Raw genomic sequence first — 17254 nt, 5'->3', positions numbered from 1 at the left:
CTATAAAATAAAAGAATCACATTTTAATGACGTCATAATAATGCGTTATTTATCGAAGTGTTATTTATCGAAATGATAACCTTCAACAAGAGCCCATTGTGCGGAGCAGTTTTTGTTCAAATCTAAAACGGATTTAAAAAAATATATATATATTTTTGCATTTGTCTTCTTAATGAGATGAAGCAGCAGCCAAAGACGAAGAGAAGAAGAAGTGTGGAGGCATGCAGCTTTATGAACTCTGCTTGAACCGAGCAGCCTCGAGTCAAGCTCGTAAATCATAAAGACACATCAGCGCGTCTGCATGCGGCCGCCTTACCTCGGAAAGCTCCATTCATCCCCGCGCGCGTACCAAACAACGACGCGTCCCTCTTCCTTTACACCTCAAATTATTTTAAACGATAAAATTCAAATAATCCAGCAGCGAGGGTAGAATCTGATGCCTGCATTTGTGGTCGTTTGCGTGCATGCGAACGGACTGGATAGTATTTGTGCAGCACACACACACATTGTCTGCGCGTGAGCGTTGCGCGTGCGTGTTTGACGAGACGGGAGAAGAACGAATAAAACGTTTGTGGTCATCATGCATGCGAGCGAGCTAATGTAGCCCGTGATAACAATGATAAGATGAAGCTTTTTCTTATTGTTATGAACGCCCAATGGCCTCTTTGTGGAAATTAAACAGCATCACGATGGACTCTTTTGTTATTTAAGTGGCTTTAGATAAGCACTTCTCTCCAAAATATTTAGCGTTGACCTCATCAAATATTTGTCCATTTATAATAATAAAATGAAAAATGATACCTGAAGATGAAACGAGGCCTGGACGCGCTTTAGTGACGCAAGCATCGATTTGAGACACTTTGGACTGCTCGTCTTCACGCTGGGCATGTCGATGGATGTGATTGGCTGGTCGAGGTAATTTTTAACTAATTGACACCAACGAGTCGCTTTCATCAGTGAAGTGTGACTTAATAACTCAATTGTCATGTAAAAAAAACAGGACACGTGTTTTTTTTAAAAAGACAATTTTAATCTCAGTGGCAAGTATGACGTCAGATAATGAACAAGCGCCCCTCCAAGGACCTCCAGGAGTCACGTGATTAGATTTATTGCTTCTCAGGTCATCTCATTTGAGACCACACTCATAGGCAAACAAACAAACCATAAAACACTTGTGATATATGGAAAAACAAATCGTTATGAAATATATTTCATACCACAAAGAAGTTCCAATAGAATTAATTATATTAACAAGTTCACACAAAAAATTATAGTCACAAAATTGTTGACGTTCTCAATATTGACTTTCACACCGATCAAAATATTTGATTGACTATTCAAACTATGTTTATTTGCTTCTATTATTTTGGTTCTCTCATTTTGAGTGTCCCCAGCGCACTCCAACTCCTCGTGTGGAGTCCAGACGTGAATGGAGGAGGTGACAAATGATGCGCCGAACAATGGCCTCCATTCAAGGCAACTTTCACACACGCCATCTTCTGCACAACACAGGAGGCAAGGCTGCCATCCCCAAAAATATATATGGTGCTTCTCAAACGCCAATTAGCATAATGATCAGCAATAAATATTTGAAGACTTTCTAAAGATTGCATTGAAGCACTTTCCTCATTCCTCCTCCTATTTGAAACTTCTCGAGGTCATCACTTAAAACGTTATATAAAATATCACATTTCATGCTAACAAGATGTAGCCTACTTGTGTAAACAAGACAAAATTGAAGACAGAGGAAAGCATAACTTGATATTTAACACACATTTTTGTAATTACAAGGCTTTCAATTGCTCCGTGAATAGTCGATTTGATGTCATTAATTCCTACAGGGAGCATTTTGGGGAAATGTTTGCCGCAAGTGTGCGCAGCAGACAATTGTAAAATCTCTGAGTTGATCCCAAAGCTTTGTGATGTGGCACATTTGCAAAACCCAAACAAAAGTGAAATCGCCATTATGAATGGACTCATAAAGGCTGAAAATTATATCCCATTGTGCTCCCTCATCCCCTACAAAAATAATTTCTCTGCCTTCCGATTTCCAATATTATCAGAGGCCAAATTATTGAATCGATTCCAGGATGTGTGCCGATTCATTGAAATGTGTTTCTAATGCAGTTTGGGTTTATATTTTTTTCTGACTGAAGGTTGATGGAATCATGTGGGAATTTTTCTTCTTTTCTTTCGTGGTTGCTTTAGAGTGCTCTAGAAATAAAGTTGAGTTATGACACACACTTTTCGCAAATGTCTATTAAAAAATATATATTTATAAAATCATGTCAAATTGACTTAAGTAGCTGTCAGTCCCTTTTTGACCCATAACTGATTAAGTTTGACCTATCAGTTCTTTTTTTCTGCTTCGACAGAAAAAGGGATCCAAGTGTTAATACAAAAGAAACCCTTGGCTTCTCTAACCTACATGACCCCCACACCACCTTTCCTCCCCCTTTTCCTGGCCAAGATAAGAACCCGGACCAAGAAGAGAAAAGAAAGAAAAAAAAGAGGAAAAAAGAAAACATCCATCATCCTGCAGGCCGGTCTAAGGCGTCCTCTGCTGTCAGTAAGGTCTCATTACACCACACCTGACGTCTCCTTTCGGGCCAATTAATACATTTCAAGTACGTTTCGTTTATTTTCAGTGTCATAATAAATAGAATGCAAATTATTCAGTCGAGGCTCGAAAGGATTTAATCATAATTAATTATTATGTGGAAATGGTCAAATGATTAGGAAGGCCTATTTGTCAGTATAGGCTTTAAATATTTAAATTAGTTTTTTCTGAGGGATAAAGTATTTTCCCACCTTTTTTATTCTGTTCTATATACGTTACATATCAATATAATAATAATAATTGTAATAATGATTTTAAATATTGTTTTGCACAGTGACAGTGCAAAACATGTCAGCCTCCATTTGGTCTCCTGACCCCCGGATGATCCCGTCGTCATGAATAATGCATAATATCCGGGTCTACATTAGTCCTATCAATATGCAATAGTCATTACAGGAAGGCCAAATTGCCACTTAATATAGTTGTTATGAATATGTGCAAAATGTCCAGCTCACTTTTTCTGTTTTGAACTTTTCTATCTTGGATTGGAAAAAAATATACAAAAAGGCCTGCATGGATGCGGCCCGGGCACCACCTTTGGCCGCCCAGTGACTCGCCTGGTGGGCATCAATCACTGCCGAACCTCGCTCAAGTTCTCCACACACACACACAAATTGCAACAGCACAAAACAAAACGGTGTAAATGTATTTTTTATGTAAAGGGAATATTGTCAGCCTAATAAAAAGTCAAACAATTGCCATTTAGCTGCGTCAAATGTGGACGTAAGCAGGATGTAAGGTGAAATAGAATAAGATGCGATTAAAAGGCAATAAAAACGCGGGCCCTCTCGATACTTTTATTGAAACATTGAGGGTCCACATATATGAGCGTCCGCGCGAGCTCGGTCCCCTGCACGCCGTTAAGCCGTCACTCTCATTCAAGCCCCCGTGAATTATATAGAACATTGTCTACTCCCCAAAACCATAAAAGCAACTTTATGGAGCTCACGTGACTTTGCCGCGTACTGTTGTATGTCATATAGGCCCTTTACAATCTTTGCAAAGAGGGATTTTTTACTTGTACTCGCTTAAGACAATCTCCGCTTCTCTTTTGGGGACGTTTTTTGGGCGATTAAAACATGGAGAAAAAAAACACCCACGGGGACATCATTCCACCACAAGGTAAGAAACGTTCAATATTATCGGCTAAAATACAACCAGGCGGAAAAAGTGTCAGAAAAGTCCAGGCATGAGAGAGAAAGTTTTATTTCCAAGCGCTATGAGTTCACGTGTAGCTACATACAAAAAGCTTTGTTGGCGAGAAGGAAACAAAGTTGACATCACGCACACATACGCGCACACACGCACACACACACACACCGACAGCCTAAACAATTCGAGTATGCACAACAACCCTTCTCAATGGGCCCATGTTTACATTCAAATGGCAGCAGCTTTATTTTTTTTTCTTCTTATTATGACTTTTTTTCTTAAAACACTCCACTTGGAGAAAGAGCTCACGTCCAAGAGACAAATATTAATATTTACATCAATATGACATGACACCTACACGCTACCACTAAAAAGAACCACAGAACACTTTTTTGTCGTCTATAACAATAGCATGCTGCAAGGTGCTGCGCTTCAGAGCGTTACAAGTATTTTTTTTTTACCCTCCGTTTTATTATTCTTATTATGATGATCATTGTGAATATTATTAGAACGCTTTCACCTCCATTGCAGCGGCTGCAGAGGTTGGCCGTGGCGGGGTCGGATGTGCGACGGTCTTGGCTCAGTTGTGGAAAGCGCTGGCGCCCGTCACCAGGCTCATGCTCTTCAGCTTATTGTCCTTCTTCCATTTCATCCTGCGGTTCTGGAACCATATTTTGATCTGTCTCTCGGAAAGACATAGCGCGTGCGCGATTTCTATCCGCCTCCGCCGCGTCAGGTAGCGGTTGAAGTGGAACTCCTTCTCCAGCTCCAGCGTCTGGTAGCGGGTGTACGCGGTCCGGGCGCGCTTGCCGTCCGGGCCGGTCATATCTGCGTGGATAAATAAAATTTCGAAGTGGAATTTGACTCGAGCGACACCTGGCAGGTTTATTTACCGTGGCTGATGTGCAGCTTCCGCATCCAGGGGAAGATCTGCGGCGCGTGGCACTCGTTTGCGGCGGGGGCGGACGAGGTGGCGTGGCTGGGCTCCTGCGCCTGTTGAGCAGCGCCCGAGCCTGAACCGCGGTCCTCGGTGTCGGTGGCAGCGGCGGTGGCGGCGGGGTCTTCAATATCCGTGAATCCCCCGTTGTTGGTGCTTTTGTTGGCCGCCGAAGTGGCGCTCCGCTCGCACGCCGGGGAGGGGCTCTTCACCTCCCGCAGGTCCCGCCCGGCGGAGGCGCACGACGGCGGCGGAGGCTGCACCGATTCCGGGGACGACAGCGAGCAATTGGGCGTCTGGCGGTAGCCAAAGCCCCGGGCGTCCTCTCCGAAGTGACCGCCACCTCCTCCTCCGCTGCCTGCGCCTCCGCCGCTGTTGGCTCGGTTCACGGTTAGGTCCATGCCATTGTAGTTGTAGCCGAAGGACCCGGAGTGCATGGTGCCAGGGTCTCTGAAGGAGCCGCTCACTGCGCCGTTAGTCCCATAATTTAGTAACTGATAGTCGGAGCCATTTGGGTAGCGCCCTGAGAACGAGTTTACAAAGTACGAGCTCATTTGCTTGCTTTTTTAAAGCCTCGATTTGTAGATCTTTGTCGCTATAATCCTTGTGTGCTTGCACGATTTATGGACGCAATCATGAATTATAAGCAATGAAGCCCTACTGTACTTTGCCAGGTATGCCGCCAAATATGGGAGCGCGCTCGGGAATCACGTGCCTTTGTTGACCAGTCGTAAATCCTCACTGATGACTTCAAGAGGTAATTCATGCTCGCCGCTTACAAATGATGACGAAATAATGGTCGTTAGGCTCCAGTCAATGGTGCCTCCCCGCCGCGCGCACCGGCAAAGCCGCGCGGGGCGAGGGCGCCATCTTGTGGCTGAATAGAGAAGCGACCTCCGACTCGTCACGGGGGCCTCGACAGTCATCCGTCATCCTTAGACGGATTTGACACAATCCCTCGATTGTTTCAATCCTTACACGCGTTTTGTCATATTTAATATTTATAATAAAACAACAAAAAACATCATCAGGCTTTCGGTTATACATCAAAAGGCATTTTATTTTCTATATACATTTTTTCCTGAACAAAATATTGCATCAAACACGTTACAGCAATAAATAATGACATCGTGATATTTAAAGCGGACATTTTATGTACAAGCTGGAAGAACAAGTACAACACAGAGGCCTACAACAGGACGTATACGAGGAACGACATGGTCCAAAAGCACTACAAATTTCTGTACATGTTTGCATAGTCTCTAAATCAAGACACAGCACAAAGAGAGAGATCTAAAAGCAGCTCTAGGAGATAGCACGCCACACATGAATAATATCTACAGCATGTTTTGTACACGTCGAGTGTCCTTTTTTTTAACTCTTCTTCTCCGCCTGCTCCTCCTCCTCCTCATCGGGCGTCTTTGGCGGGTTGAGAAGCTTGTTCTCCTTCTTCCACTTCATCCTGCGGTTCTGGAACCAGATTTTGATCTGTCTCTCGGTCAGGCACAGCGCGTGCGAGATCTCTATCCGGCGCCTGCGCGTCAGGTAGCGGTTGAAGTGGAACTCCTTCTCCAGCTCCAGCGTCTGGTAGCGGGTGTACGTCTGGCGGCCCCTGCGACCGCTGGTGCCGAACGGGCCTGCGTTCGGACACACACACACACGCACGTTTGGGTCATGTTGTGCTCCGCTTTGGTCGTGCAGAAATAGCAATGAGATTTGCCGGTGACGCACGTAGGATTTTGTTTATTTAGCCTTCCATTTTTTAAATAAATAGATGCATATATAAACCAGATCAAATCTAATAACTCAGTCGATAACATTTAGCATTAAATTATGTCGAGGTCATTAAAATGTTTCTGTATACCTGCATATTTGCAACATCAGGCAAATGTGTGTTAGTGCGCATGCCTGATGCTGCTGCATCCATTTTATAAACACACACACTCACACACACACACACACGCACTTCTTGTTCGTTTAATTCTTAATTTCTCTATTTTAAAAATACATTATATTTGCATGCATGTTAATAAAGATGGCATCATAGTCTATGTGTGTTGATGGACAGAGTTGCAGTCCAAACCCGAAAAGAAATTTTACGCGCTGTAGTTTCATGTTACAGTCTACTCTTTTTTTTTTTTTTTTTTACCTTTCGTTGTAGTCGCGACAGCTGTTTGTTTGTGTCTAGCAGGCCCGTGTGCTTGTGCGCGTGTGTCAGCGCGCAACGCAAAAGAGACGCAAACGTGCAAAAGACGCGCGTGTGCATGCGTGCGTGCGTGCGTGCGTGCGAGGGTGCCATGCACTCACCGACCGAGCAGGCGTTCATCCTCTGCATCCACGGGTAGATGAGCGCGGAGGACTTGTCGTCCACGCTCATGCCCGCGCCCTGATCCCCCAAGCACTCGCCTTTGCGCTGCCCGTGCTCCTGAGCTCCAAAAAGCGGCGGCGGCTGCGGCGCGTCGTCGCGACCGGAGAAGGCGCACGACCCCTCGGCGTCCTTATAGAACCCCCCCGCCGGGTTGAAGTCGCACGCACCCCCGCCGGCGGCCCGGCCGTAGATGGCCGTCTGCTGGTAGTAGGAGGCCGGGTAGACCTTGTCCTGCACGGCGGCAGCGGCCGCGGCTGCGGCGCCTCCATAGGTGGCCGCGCCGGAGTAGTGCCTCAGCGGGTCGCTGTATCCCGACGTGTAGAGGGGGATCTGGCCCAGGAGAGAGTCCTGTCCTCCCGATAGAGACACGGGGAAAGTTGAGTTGACAAAATAGGAACTCATTGGGTGGACAACGGGGCGCACTCCGGAGGAAAATGATTTGTTGTCTTTTATAGTCCAAGTGCTTTTGCCATTACTTTATCGGAGATTTGCCTTTTGCTGAGAGGAGGGGGGTGGTTGTGAGGTGCCACTGAACACAGAGGGGAAATGTACCATCTGATCCACCTCTGGCCAATCACCGGCGTCCGCGCGTGCACGGCTGCGCCCGTTTGGGGTGGGGGTGGGTGGGGGGGTCTTGTTGCGCGCACAGTGTCCCGGGTGCCTCCAAATCAAGTGCGTGGAAAAAGCACGATCGTTAGCGTGGATCGTCGTCATCATCACGCGTTGAATTCCAAAATTCCGTCCAAATTATCACCAGCAAATCATCACTCGGCACGCCAATCATCCCAAGCCGATCAATGACATCATTAACGACAACGTGATTGTTTTGATGTTTTTCTTTCCCCTGATCAATCAGGCCAGATTGCTTCAATGATCATCAATTGCTTCCTCAAATGAATATTGTGATGTTTACACTTCAATTCATCGTGCATTGCTGACATTTTTTTTTCCAAGCAAAAATGCAAATCCAGAATGCAGCATAAATTCAGAGTCGTGTAGAATATTTAATAAGGCAACACAAATGATTATAACGAGGCAGCTTTAAAAAAAATAATCAATACTGTTCTGTTCTAAGAATTAATTCACATCAATTTACTGTGCAGGGCACTGCAGGCCAAGATGGCGACTGCAGAACGACAACAATCAAGCTTCATATATATTCTTGTTCATGATTTGTTATTTTAATGATTCAAGAAGTGTCCTTTACATTTTCTTTTTTTTTTTTTGCTTCAATTTTTATGTTACAACGCCACATTAGGATATTTCTTTTTACATTTTTACAAAATCGACAATAAAGCTTCTTGAAGGTTGCTTTTTTTAATTTGTTTATGAACGCAACCAGCACTCAGTCTCCCATCCCGAACTCGAACCTAATCAACAAAATGGACCTGCGCGTGCACGCCTAACCTGCAAAGCCTCGGGCTGCGCGTGCACGCGTCATGTTAAACACAAGCCACTGCTTTTTTTACATACTGCAACCAAACAATAAGCCAGAGACAGGCATGCAGGCACTCCCTGCTGCCAACATGGCGGCCTTACCTCTGTGCCACATACGTCAACCGTGCCATCGTGTGCCCCCAAACAACACGGATCCAGTCTCCTCGAGAAAGTCCAGTAGAATCCCACCTTGTGCAGGCCGCCGCCATGTCTCCACTCGTATATATCCTCAGAATAAAACCCACGGTCCTTTTCTGGGCCCAAATCCTTTGACCCAATTTCGTCCCATGCAAAAAAATAAAATAATACGGCTGCAAATTTGCAATAGAGTGCGGTTGTATAAGAAGCAAAAAGCAGCTGCACGACGAGCTGTTGGGGAACAAGAAGTTGTCATTCTGGTCGCGCACATGATCCCCGCTAGCCAATCACCGAGCCGCCCCAGTCGTAAAACTTGCAACGGCAAAGTTGTAAATTTTCATAAAGTGCAGCCCTTTTATGTGCGCCATTTTGAGCCTCCTCCAAGCCGGGAAATCATATTCAAATGTGTAATGAAGAGTTATTTTTATTTTATTACGGCATTTCTGCAGGGAATAGGAAATAACATCAACGTGAAGGTTTTATTTAGAACAAAATGAACGCAAAAAAATAATATTAATTAAAAAAAAAAAAGGGCAAATCAGAAATCCTATGAAACCAGAAATTGCCATGATATGTTTCTTTCGTCTTGTTCTTAGATCATTCCCAAATTTCAAATCTTTTTCTGAACAATTCCGTTTCAGGCTAAAGTTGATTTTTTTTTCCTCTGCTTGGATTCACATTAAATCTCCTCCAAATCCTTTAAAACGTTCTGATCATATTTCTTAATATTTTGGACATCTCATTTGTGTCAAATGCTTTTTCCAGGCGTGGGCCGGCATGAAAGAGGATTTCCGGAATTTACACACGCAATAAAACCATAAATTCCTGACACACATTCCACGTTTGTCGCTTTGAGGCGCCCCTAAAAACTTAGGGGGAAAAAAAGCGGAAAATGTTTGCAAATAAGGACGTCAATGCAACGACATGGTTTATAAAGTGCAATTATAGCATTCGTTATTGAATAGGCTTATAAAATGTATTTGATCGAGCAAAATGATTTATTTTCGTTTCTTTTTAAATTGTTCGAAAATATAAAGACAATGTTAATGCCTTAACAAAAGCCCATTTCATTTCAAACTGGACAATTTAATCGTCCTTTTTTACGTTCAATTTAAACACGATAAAATACATTTTTGAGCCACCAAAACGCTGACAAGTGTTGCGGGCAATTTGTTGTGTTTTTGTTTTCGGAGCGCAAACATAACAACTGACAAACGTTGTAAAGTTTTATGGCCTCTGACAAAATGCTAACACGTGCATTTTCATTTAATAAAAAAAAAGGTCACAGTACAAAAAAATGCAGAATGATACATTGCTCTAAATATCACATGACAATTTCTTGAATTAAAAATAGCCTCATATTGACGACTATGTCCCATAAAATTCACTTTTGCGTTTTAATGAAAGGCCCAATAACGACCGCAGCATTCATTTTAATCAAATAGGAATTTATTATTTCCGTAAGTCCCAGTGAGACGTTTATGCCCTGAGGTCTGGTTGTGGTAAAATTGGCACAAAAAAGTAGCAATCAAAAATCTTGTTGAAGTGAATTTTGACGTTCACAGTTTTGCTGTAAATTATGGGCATGCAGTGTTTGGTCTCTGCTGACCCCCCCTACCAAATTCCTTTTTTTTTTCAGGGTCCTCCCCTGTGATGCGGGGGCCATCGGGCGAGGCGAGGTCTCTGGAGTAAAGGGGGGCGCGTGGAGGTGACCTGGAGGCCCCGCGGGTCCGCGGGGTCGCGTTGTGCGCAGAAGCTCCGTCCTTTGGGGACCCCCCTCACGAGAGGCCGCGGGTTCGGGACCCGGACATTTGGCAAGCGTGGGCCTGAAGTACGAGCACAGAAAAAGGCCTGTTACTCAACTTGGGTAGCTCAATAATTATTATTAAGCATTATTTTTATATATGAAATATGAGAGTATTTAAAAAGCAATCAATCCATCCATTTGAGTTGGAACGACTAAAAATACGTTTTTACCATTTATAAAATATTAAGTTATTAAGTTCGGGGACAATACAAATAAGTACAAAATAAACCTTGGAAATATTTTGATAAATTGCCCCACTTAAAATTTTATTGAGCACATCAGAACTATTTTTACCAAAGTATTTTTTCTTCATTTTTACTTATGTAATTTTGCCACCTCTGAAATTTCCTCACAATGGCGGCCGTGACGTCACTGTAATTAAATAAACAAAACCAAGTCCAGGTCCTCACCTGGCCCGGGAACCTTCACGGTAGTCCTGGTCCATCCTTTGTCTTTGTGGCAGGCTTCTGTCTGGAGTGAGGCGTTTCGAAAATTCCTGATGGTACTTGAAGTCCTCAGTGAGGTCTTGTGGGACAATAAAACACGCTTTGGAATCAGAATCAGAACCTGGCGAGTGTTCTCATCAGTTGAAAGTGCAATAAGGGCATTACTTATAGTTTCTCAAATGTTACTCACAAAAGAAAACAAAACGAAAAAAAATAATAAAATAAAAAAATACCACTGCACAGTAATACAAGCGTATAAGAAAGCAAAACAGAGGAATGATTTAAGATTTACGACACGTTTTGTTATTATTGAACACAAATGAGAAGAAATATGTAATACTAAGAAAAAAAACTTATTTTTTAGCGGTCGGTGGATCAGTCGTATAAAAACACATCATCCCAGGCAAGAAAGATCTGTGATATTATTTTCTTGAAAAAGAAACATCAATTTAAAGTTCCACTTCAGTGGAGTGCATAAATCTTGCACATGCACATTTTTCTAAATACAAACATTCCTCCCTCTTCCAGGATCAGCCACTGGTTCAAATAAAGCAAAACATTTGCCAGCTCTGAAGTAGTGCCCAAACCACAGGTGGCGCTAAAAGCTAGATTTATGAGGAGGTGGGAAAAGTACGGCTCGTGGGCTACAGAGAGACGCAAAATGTACAAATCCTCGGATGAGCTGTTATTAAAAAAAATAAAACACTCAACACACATTTAACATCCTTTTTTATGTTTTCAGATACTTTGTGTAATGATGATTTTTTTTTTTTTGTCAGCCACTTACCTGCCTAGATGGCAGTATGCAAGGAGTCGCCTTGGTCTTTTCGGAAAGTGGCGTCAAAGAGTCCACCTGTGGGGAAAAATCTGAGTTAATCAACATTAACGCTTTGGCGAGGCGTTCACGGACACGCCAGTCACCATTAAAGGTTGCCTCGCGACCGACGCCCCCTGCTGGCGGGGGAAGTCAGCGTCTCGGCCCTCCGGCTGCAGCAGCTGGCGGATGTGCTGGACCAGCCCCAGGTCCAGTAGCAGCTTCTTCCTCTGGATCAACGCTTTGACCCGCTTTTCTTCCTCCTCTTCATCATTCTCCTCATCTACCTCGCAGGTTTTGACGGCAGGAGGAGACTTGAGGAAGGAAAAATACTTTTCTTGGGCTGATATTTCTAGGTACAATTTAAAAATAATTTTAAAAAAACTAAACTGTAAATGTAATAAGGTAAAGGTCTAATGTGCACAAATACTCTATTGTGAATTGAATATTGGACATCAAGGTGAATAAATGGAGCGCACCTTCACTAAAAACGACCCTGAATAAGGTTCGCTCCAGGAACGCAATTATTATTTGCATATTATTCCAAATTAGTGTTGCATGGCCTCACAAGATCTTTGTATTTTTTTGCACACGTTCTATCTATAGCGTGGCCACGATAATTTTTTCTCTCCCCCGCACCCCCCCCCCCCCCCCCCCCCCCCCATGTCACGTCTGGGTCTCTGTACATTTGCATGTGGCGACACTAAAAGTGTGCAAGCATCATCTGGCTCATTTGAATGCTGCCAGCGGGGTCAAAGAGAAGGCCACCAATTCATCCTGGGACAAAAGAGCGTGTGGACGCCCTCTCGCGGCGACTTTGGAGAATCACCGTCCCGTTGGCGGGGGGGGTTCTGTGTGGTGCCGGTCGAGGTCTGAGATTTTTGGAGCGCTCTCCTGCCGTTTCGCCCTGAGAGTCCCGATTCCGGACGGTGTTCACGGTCCTCTGCCTGTCGTGCAGTTCTTGTAGTAGTTGCCTTTGCATGAACAGCAATGGGATTTTTAATATTTAATTTGATCATGTATATAGCCACAGTATTTTTAGATAAAATAATCACTCATAAAGATTTTATCTATCTATCTATCTATCTATCTATCTATCTATCTATCTATCTATCTATCTATCTATCTATCTATCTATCTATCTATCTATCTATCTATCTATCTATCTATTTATCTATTTATTTATTCATTCATTCATTCATTCATTCATTCATTCATTCATTCATTCATTCATTCATTCATTCATTTATTTATTTATTTATTTGTACTAAATTATCCAATTGTGTATTGTTGTATTAATTTAAACAATCCATTTAATTTTATTGATCCATATGATCTTTTTAACTATGAACCAATAATTTTTTGGGGTTTTGGATAATACGGAAAAATACAAGTTCTCCCCATAGCTGGCTGGTGGAAATTTCTCAGGTACCTGGCACACTCTTGTCGCGCTCTGGAAGCTTCCGTGGCTTGCACCAGCGAGCTTCCCTGTGTGAAGAACTTGTCGTACTTATCTTCTCCCTCCCTGGGGAAGATCCTCCGGAAGCCTCCCATGTGATTGGTCTCGTATGTCTCTATCTGCTGGACCGAGGCGGCCTGGCGCTGGAGCAGCTCTTCGGTCCTTACGGATAAAAAAAAAAAAGAAAAAAAGCAGAGGACTCGAGTGACATGATTTGACTAGAAACACAAAGACGAGCTTGCAGAAAGACCTTGCCGCTTTGGTCCGGTTCTCTTGCAGACGTTCCTTGGAGCGCTTGCGCTCCTCTTTGGTGATCTTGCTTCTGTTGCAGGCGTTCAAGTTGATGAGCAGCAGCGTGTCCAGCAGCAGAGCGTCCTTCACCTCACGGTCTAACGGCGAGTCGGTGGTGAAACTAGGCGAGTGGTTCACCTATCCACACCTCACAAATTAGCTGAGTACTTTCAATTAGTGAAAAGGTCTCGGCGGTACCTCGAGAAGCCAGGGCCGCATGCGTTGATCCAGCAGGACGTCGAAGCCGAGGATCTCGAAGCAGGCGCTGTCGGCGGTGTGGTGGGGGAAGCACGTGTGGTAGTTGTGTTTGAGAACGGGCTGCACGGCGATTAGCGTCTTGATGATCATGTCCTCGATGTCGCTCCATAGTTTGTCGGCGTCGGCGCGGGCATCCTCCAACTGCTGGATGAGAGTCGACAGCTTCCTGGAGGAACCAAAACCGGACCGCTGACAACTTTGCTCGTTTTACCGTCGTGTTATATTGTCAATGCACCGTTTGCTGCCGGTGTGGTCGTCACGGATGAAGTTGTCGTTGTGCTTGTTGATGGCGTAGTTGGTCAGGTGCATGCACACTTCGTCCTAATGAGAGAAAATGACCATTTCATCTGTGATCATTCCAAACGTCAAGAACGTCTGTGCTCACCATATTGCTAAGTGCTGGTTCCATGTACTTGGCGGTGCAGAAGCGGGCCAGTCCTTCCTTGAACAGGAAGATCCTGAGCGGGTCACATGACGTCACCAGCACGTAGATACGCAAGTCGAACTTGTAGCCGTCCAAGATTAAAGGCTGAATTCAAGACATTTAGAATTTGAGTATGTGCACGTGTGTGTGTTGAGATGAGGTTATATTACTTTTTCGGTTTATGTGAGTCGTTGGGATGTGTTGAGAACCCACCCTGGTGATGTAGAGCTGACAGATCATGTGTTCTCCAGGCCGAATATCACTCCTGGATCTTGTGATGAAGATGCCGCGTCCCTGACAGCCGGAATCTGGCTTGCAGATGAAAGTGGCGTGCCGTTTGACACGCGTGTAGGCCTGGAAGTCGTAGTAGCTACAAAAGACAAGGAAGAAGGGCGAGGTAAATACTTGAGATGGTTTGGTGGGGTGGAAAACAAACGCACTCTGCGGGAAGACACCACGTCCTTGGAAAGATGTTGTAATCTTTCGGGAAGAGCTTCAACATGCGGTTCAAGTTCCTGGCCAGAGTGTCTTTGCGGCAGATTTCGATCATTCCAGGGAAATGATTGATTTTCTGGAATGTGGCAAACACACATGTGAAGGTTTCTTTCTTTGGATGACACCACAAAGAGTTGCAAAGGGCTTAGAACCAGTCCAGGGTGTACTCCAGATTTGCCTTTGGACCACTACCTGGTATTGCTTCATGGCTTTCACCCTCTCTAGAGATACGGAGCAGTCGGACCACATCAGCGTCCAATCGTCTCCCTCCGTCACTTTGAGGCCGTAGCGACGAGCGGCGCGGCGCACTGGGATTTAAAAGACAAACTTAGTGTGTTCACTCACTGATCCAATGTATTCCAATTCTTACCGCTTTCATACTTGCAGTTGCTCAAGTTAATCCACACATATCTGCAAGAAAGGAAATGACGGTCAAAAGCGCTTTCGGCAGGTAAGGAGATCTCTCCTACCTCCTCTTGGACCTCTTGCGCCTCTTGAGGGTGTGTTCCAGCCCTGGCGCTTGGATGATATTTTCTGCTTGTCCTTTTTTTTGCTGTTTGCATCCAAACGGCAGAGTCATCCTGAAGGTGAGAAATTAAGACAAAATAAAAAGCTCGGATACGAGAACTTGTTAGTGTAGTAGTCATGAACGATAAAAGTATTTAATTCAGAGTCTAGCGTAGCGATGGATGAGTTTACAAACGTTTGTTCTTACTGTGAATCATTTATGGACGCTAGGCAGGGCTTGAGGGCGCATCGCAGGTACAAATTCAAGGTGCCAGGTGTCAGCGTTGGGATCCAATGATGTAGATGATGCTCAGGGTCGCTCAAGGTCAATTTAGCCTGCCTGATGATATTTGCTGGCTTTAGTTACGTGGCGGGATTTGTGTTACCATTTCGCATTCAACAGGCGCAGCTTGATGAATATATTATTATTAGAAAGACAATCATAGGAATGAAAAACATGAATTGGAATTAGAAAAATTTACCTTCCACACTCACAGTTGATTCATTTATTTCAACCTCCAAGTGACCGTAGTGTTCTCAGTCACTCGCCTTCGCCTGCATGGCCGAGCCGACGCAGGAGATGCCGAAATGGGTCAAGATGAAGCCCTGAGCCGCGGTCTCCTGGAGAAATGGAAGCAGGCGTCATGTTGTCATGGCGAGCTCGGGTCGGACGAGCATCGCTGGGATCTGGTGAGCGATTAGAAAGTGTCGAGGATGACAGAGAGCAAGTCAGTCACTCTTAGTAGCATCAGATGGTGCTCCAATGTTGCCATGGCAACCAACAGCTCAAAAATCAACATTAAATTTGCATTTACTATTACAGGTCTCTATTACTACTCTATACTTTCTATTTTAAGTGTTCCTGCCCTAAAATTCCACTCACCTCTGACCTTCGGACCCCTGTGCACTTTAGGGCTCGTTTCAAGATTCGGCCATTTGTTCTAAAATCTCGAAATGGCCTCATCTTACCTCTGAGTTGCTCCTCTTTCCAAATGCATTAGGTCACCTGAGCAGTTAGTGTGAAAATTGCTATGCTGTTTTGATTGTGAAATGCATTTTACAAAAGTGTTTCAGCTAAAATCATTGAAATCCTGTAAAAATCATTCACAGACTGCACCTGGAGGAGTTTAATTATTTAAAAACATCACAAGGTTAACTACTTCTCACGCATATATCCTGTTTATTGAGGTTGTAAACTTTGCGAGAGTAAAAAAAGAGGTTAAACCTAGTTTACGCTTTGCTGTCATGCTGCCATGGAAACCAAATGCTGCAGAGTTTCCATGGAGACCGCTCTGCTGCTAGCCGGTTAGCTCGCTTTCTTGCTTAAAAAATGGCTTTAAACGAGATTAAACGTCACAAACCTGCTCTGATTGAGTGAGTTTCCAGACTGCCGCCGCTTGGTTGGATTTTTTCGGCTTCGGTGTTGCTGTTCTTGACACAAACAGGCAAAGAGTCAACAAGTCAACTAGAGTTTGACGCGAACAAGGACGCTTCTGGTTTAAGCCAATCAGCAACACGGTCACATCGCTGGCCTTCTCGTCTCTGATTGGATGGTGGCTCGTCGCTGATTGGTCGTTGATCCCTGCGGCCTTTGCGGAAACATGTTTCTTTTTTTGTATTTATGGTTAATTCTATGATATTTTACAATCGTTTATGAATACAGAATGTCCTAAATGTACCGTGATTATGATGACAGTAATATATTCTATTTCAATCAAAGCACATTTTAAAGTTGTTTGATTTATTAGTTGTGTTGTTATTTTTAAAAATTGGAAAAATAAATGAAAACATTGAGACGATTTTTACAATATATCAAGTGCGACATCTGTAAAATACAAACTAACTAAAAAGATGTCGCTAAGGTCAATGTCATACTTTTTTCTTTTAGTAGAAACTCAATGAATTACCTAGTGTATATTTATAGAGCTGAAAAAACAATAGATTGCAGTTAAATGACACGTAAATAAAATGAAATTATTATACAAGTGTAATGTAATATTAATGTATACTCTGTGTATATCTAAAGAATATGTATGAATTTACATTTATATTAGATCAAACTGAAATATTACAAAATGAATAAAAATAACTATTATTAAAA

At 43.6% G+C, this 17254-nt stretch overlaps 3 protein-coding genes across 3 annotated transcripts; all 3 read right to left on the bottom strand.

Moving 5' to 3' along the window:
* Window positions 1–3854: 3854 nt before the first annotated feature.
* Window positions 3855–5434, bottom strand: hoxb5b (homeobox B5b). Its single transcript, XM_061264439.1, has 2 exons — window positions 4666–5434; window positions 3855–4600 (listed from the first exon to the last, which is right to left on the bottom strand). Exons 1-2 carry the CDS (start codon window positions 5261–5263, stop codon window positions 4353–4355), a joined length of 846 nt encoding a protein of 281 aa, XP_061120423.1. The 5' UTR covers window positions 5264–5434; the 3' UTR covers window positions 3855–4352.
* Window positions 5435–5767: 333 nt separating this feature from the next.
* Window positions 5768–7629, bottom strand: hoxb6b (homeobox B6b). The gene is made up of 2 exons (XM_061264443.1): window positions 7017–7629; window positions 5768–6346 (listed from the first exon to the last, which is right to left on the bottom strand). The coding sequence occupies exons 1-2, from the start codon at window positions 7477–7479 to the stop codon at window positions 6084–6086; spliced, it is 726 nt and encodes a 241-aa protein (XP_061120427.1). The 5' UTR covers window positions 7480–7629; the 3' UTR covers window positions 5768–6083.
* Window positions 7630–9776: 2147 nt separating this feature from the next.
* ttll6 (tubulin tyrosine ligase-like family, member 6) lies at window positions 9777–16643 on the bottom strand. Its single transcript, XM_061264602.1, has 18 exons — window positions 16515–16643; window positions 15636–15840; window positions 15362–15493; window positions 15117–15227; window positions 15017–15057; window positions 14839–14954; window positions 14592–14722; window positions 14365–14521; window positions 14113–14256; window positions 13963–14048; window positions 13668–13893; window positions 13429–13607; window positions 13152–13340; window positions 12549–12693; window positions 11827–12033; window positions 11693–11758; window positions 10870–10984; window positions 9777–10478 (listed from the first exon to the last, which is right to left on the bottom strand). Exons 4-18 carry the CDS (start codon window positions 15224–15226, stop codon window positions 10288–10290), a joined length of 2103 nt encoding a protein of 700 aa, XP_061120586.1. The 5' UTR covers window position 15227; window positions 15362–15493; window positions 15636–15840; window positions 16515–16643; the 3' UTR covers window positions 9777–10287.
* Window positions 16644–17254: the final 611 nt, after the last annotated feature.

The sequence above is a fragment of the Syngnathus typhle genome, linkage group LG18 (assembly GCF_033458585.1).
Source record: "Syngnathus typhle isolate RoL2023-S1 ecotype Sweden linkage group LG18, RoL_Styp_1.0, whole genome shotgun sequence".
Classification (NCBI taxonomy): Eukaryota; Metazoa; Chordata; class Actinopteri; order Syngnathiformes; family Syngnathidae; genus Syngnathus; species Syngnathus typhle.
This window is presented reverse-complemented; position numbering and strand designations above follow the sequence as displayed.

Coding starts and splice junctions, on each gene's coding strand:
- ttll6 (XM_061264602.1), bottom strand. CDS start 15,226: ATGACTCTGCCGTTTGGATGCAAACAGCAAAAAAAAGGACAAGCAGAA. Junction 13,608..13,667: donor TGCGGCCCTGGCTTCTCGAG/GTACCGCCGAGA, acceptor AGGTGTGGATAG/GTGAACCACTCGCCTAGTTT. Junction 10,985..11,692: donor GCATACTGCCATCTAGGCAG/GTAAGTGGCTGA, acceptor TTGTCCCACAAG/ACCTCACTGAGGACTTCAAG.
- hoxb6b (XM_061264443.1), bottom strand. CDS start 7,479: ATGAGTTCCTATTTTGTCAACTCAACTTTCCCCGTGTCTCTATCGGGA. Junction 6,347..7,016: donor GATGAACGCCTGCTCGGTCG/GTGAGTGCATGG, acceptor GTCCGAACGCAG/GCCCGTTCGGCACCAGCGGT.
- hoxb5b (XM_061264439.1), bottom strand. CDS start 5,263: ATGAGCTCGTACTTTGTAAACTCGTTCTCAGGGCGCTACCCAAATGGC. Junction 4,601..4,665: donor GAAGCTGCACATCAGCCACG/GTAAATAAACCT, acceptor TTATCCACGCAG/ATATGACCGGCCCGGACGGC.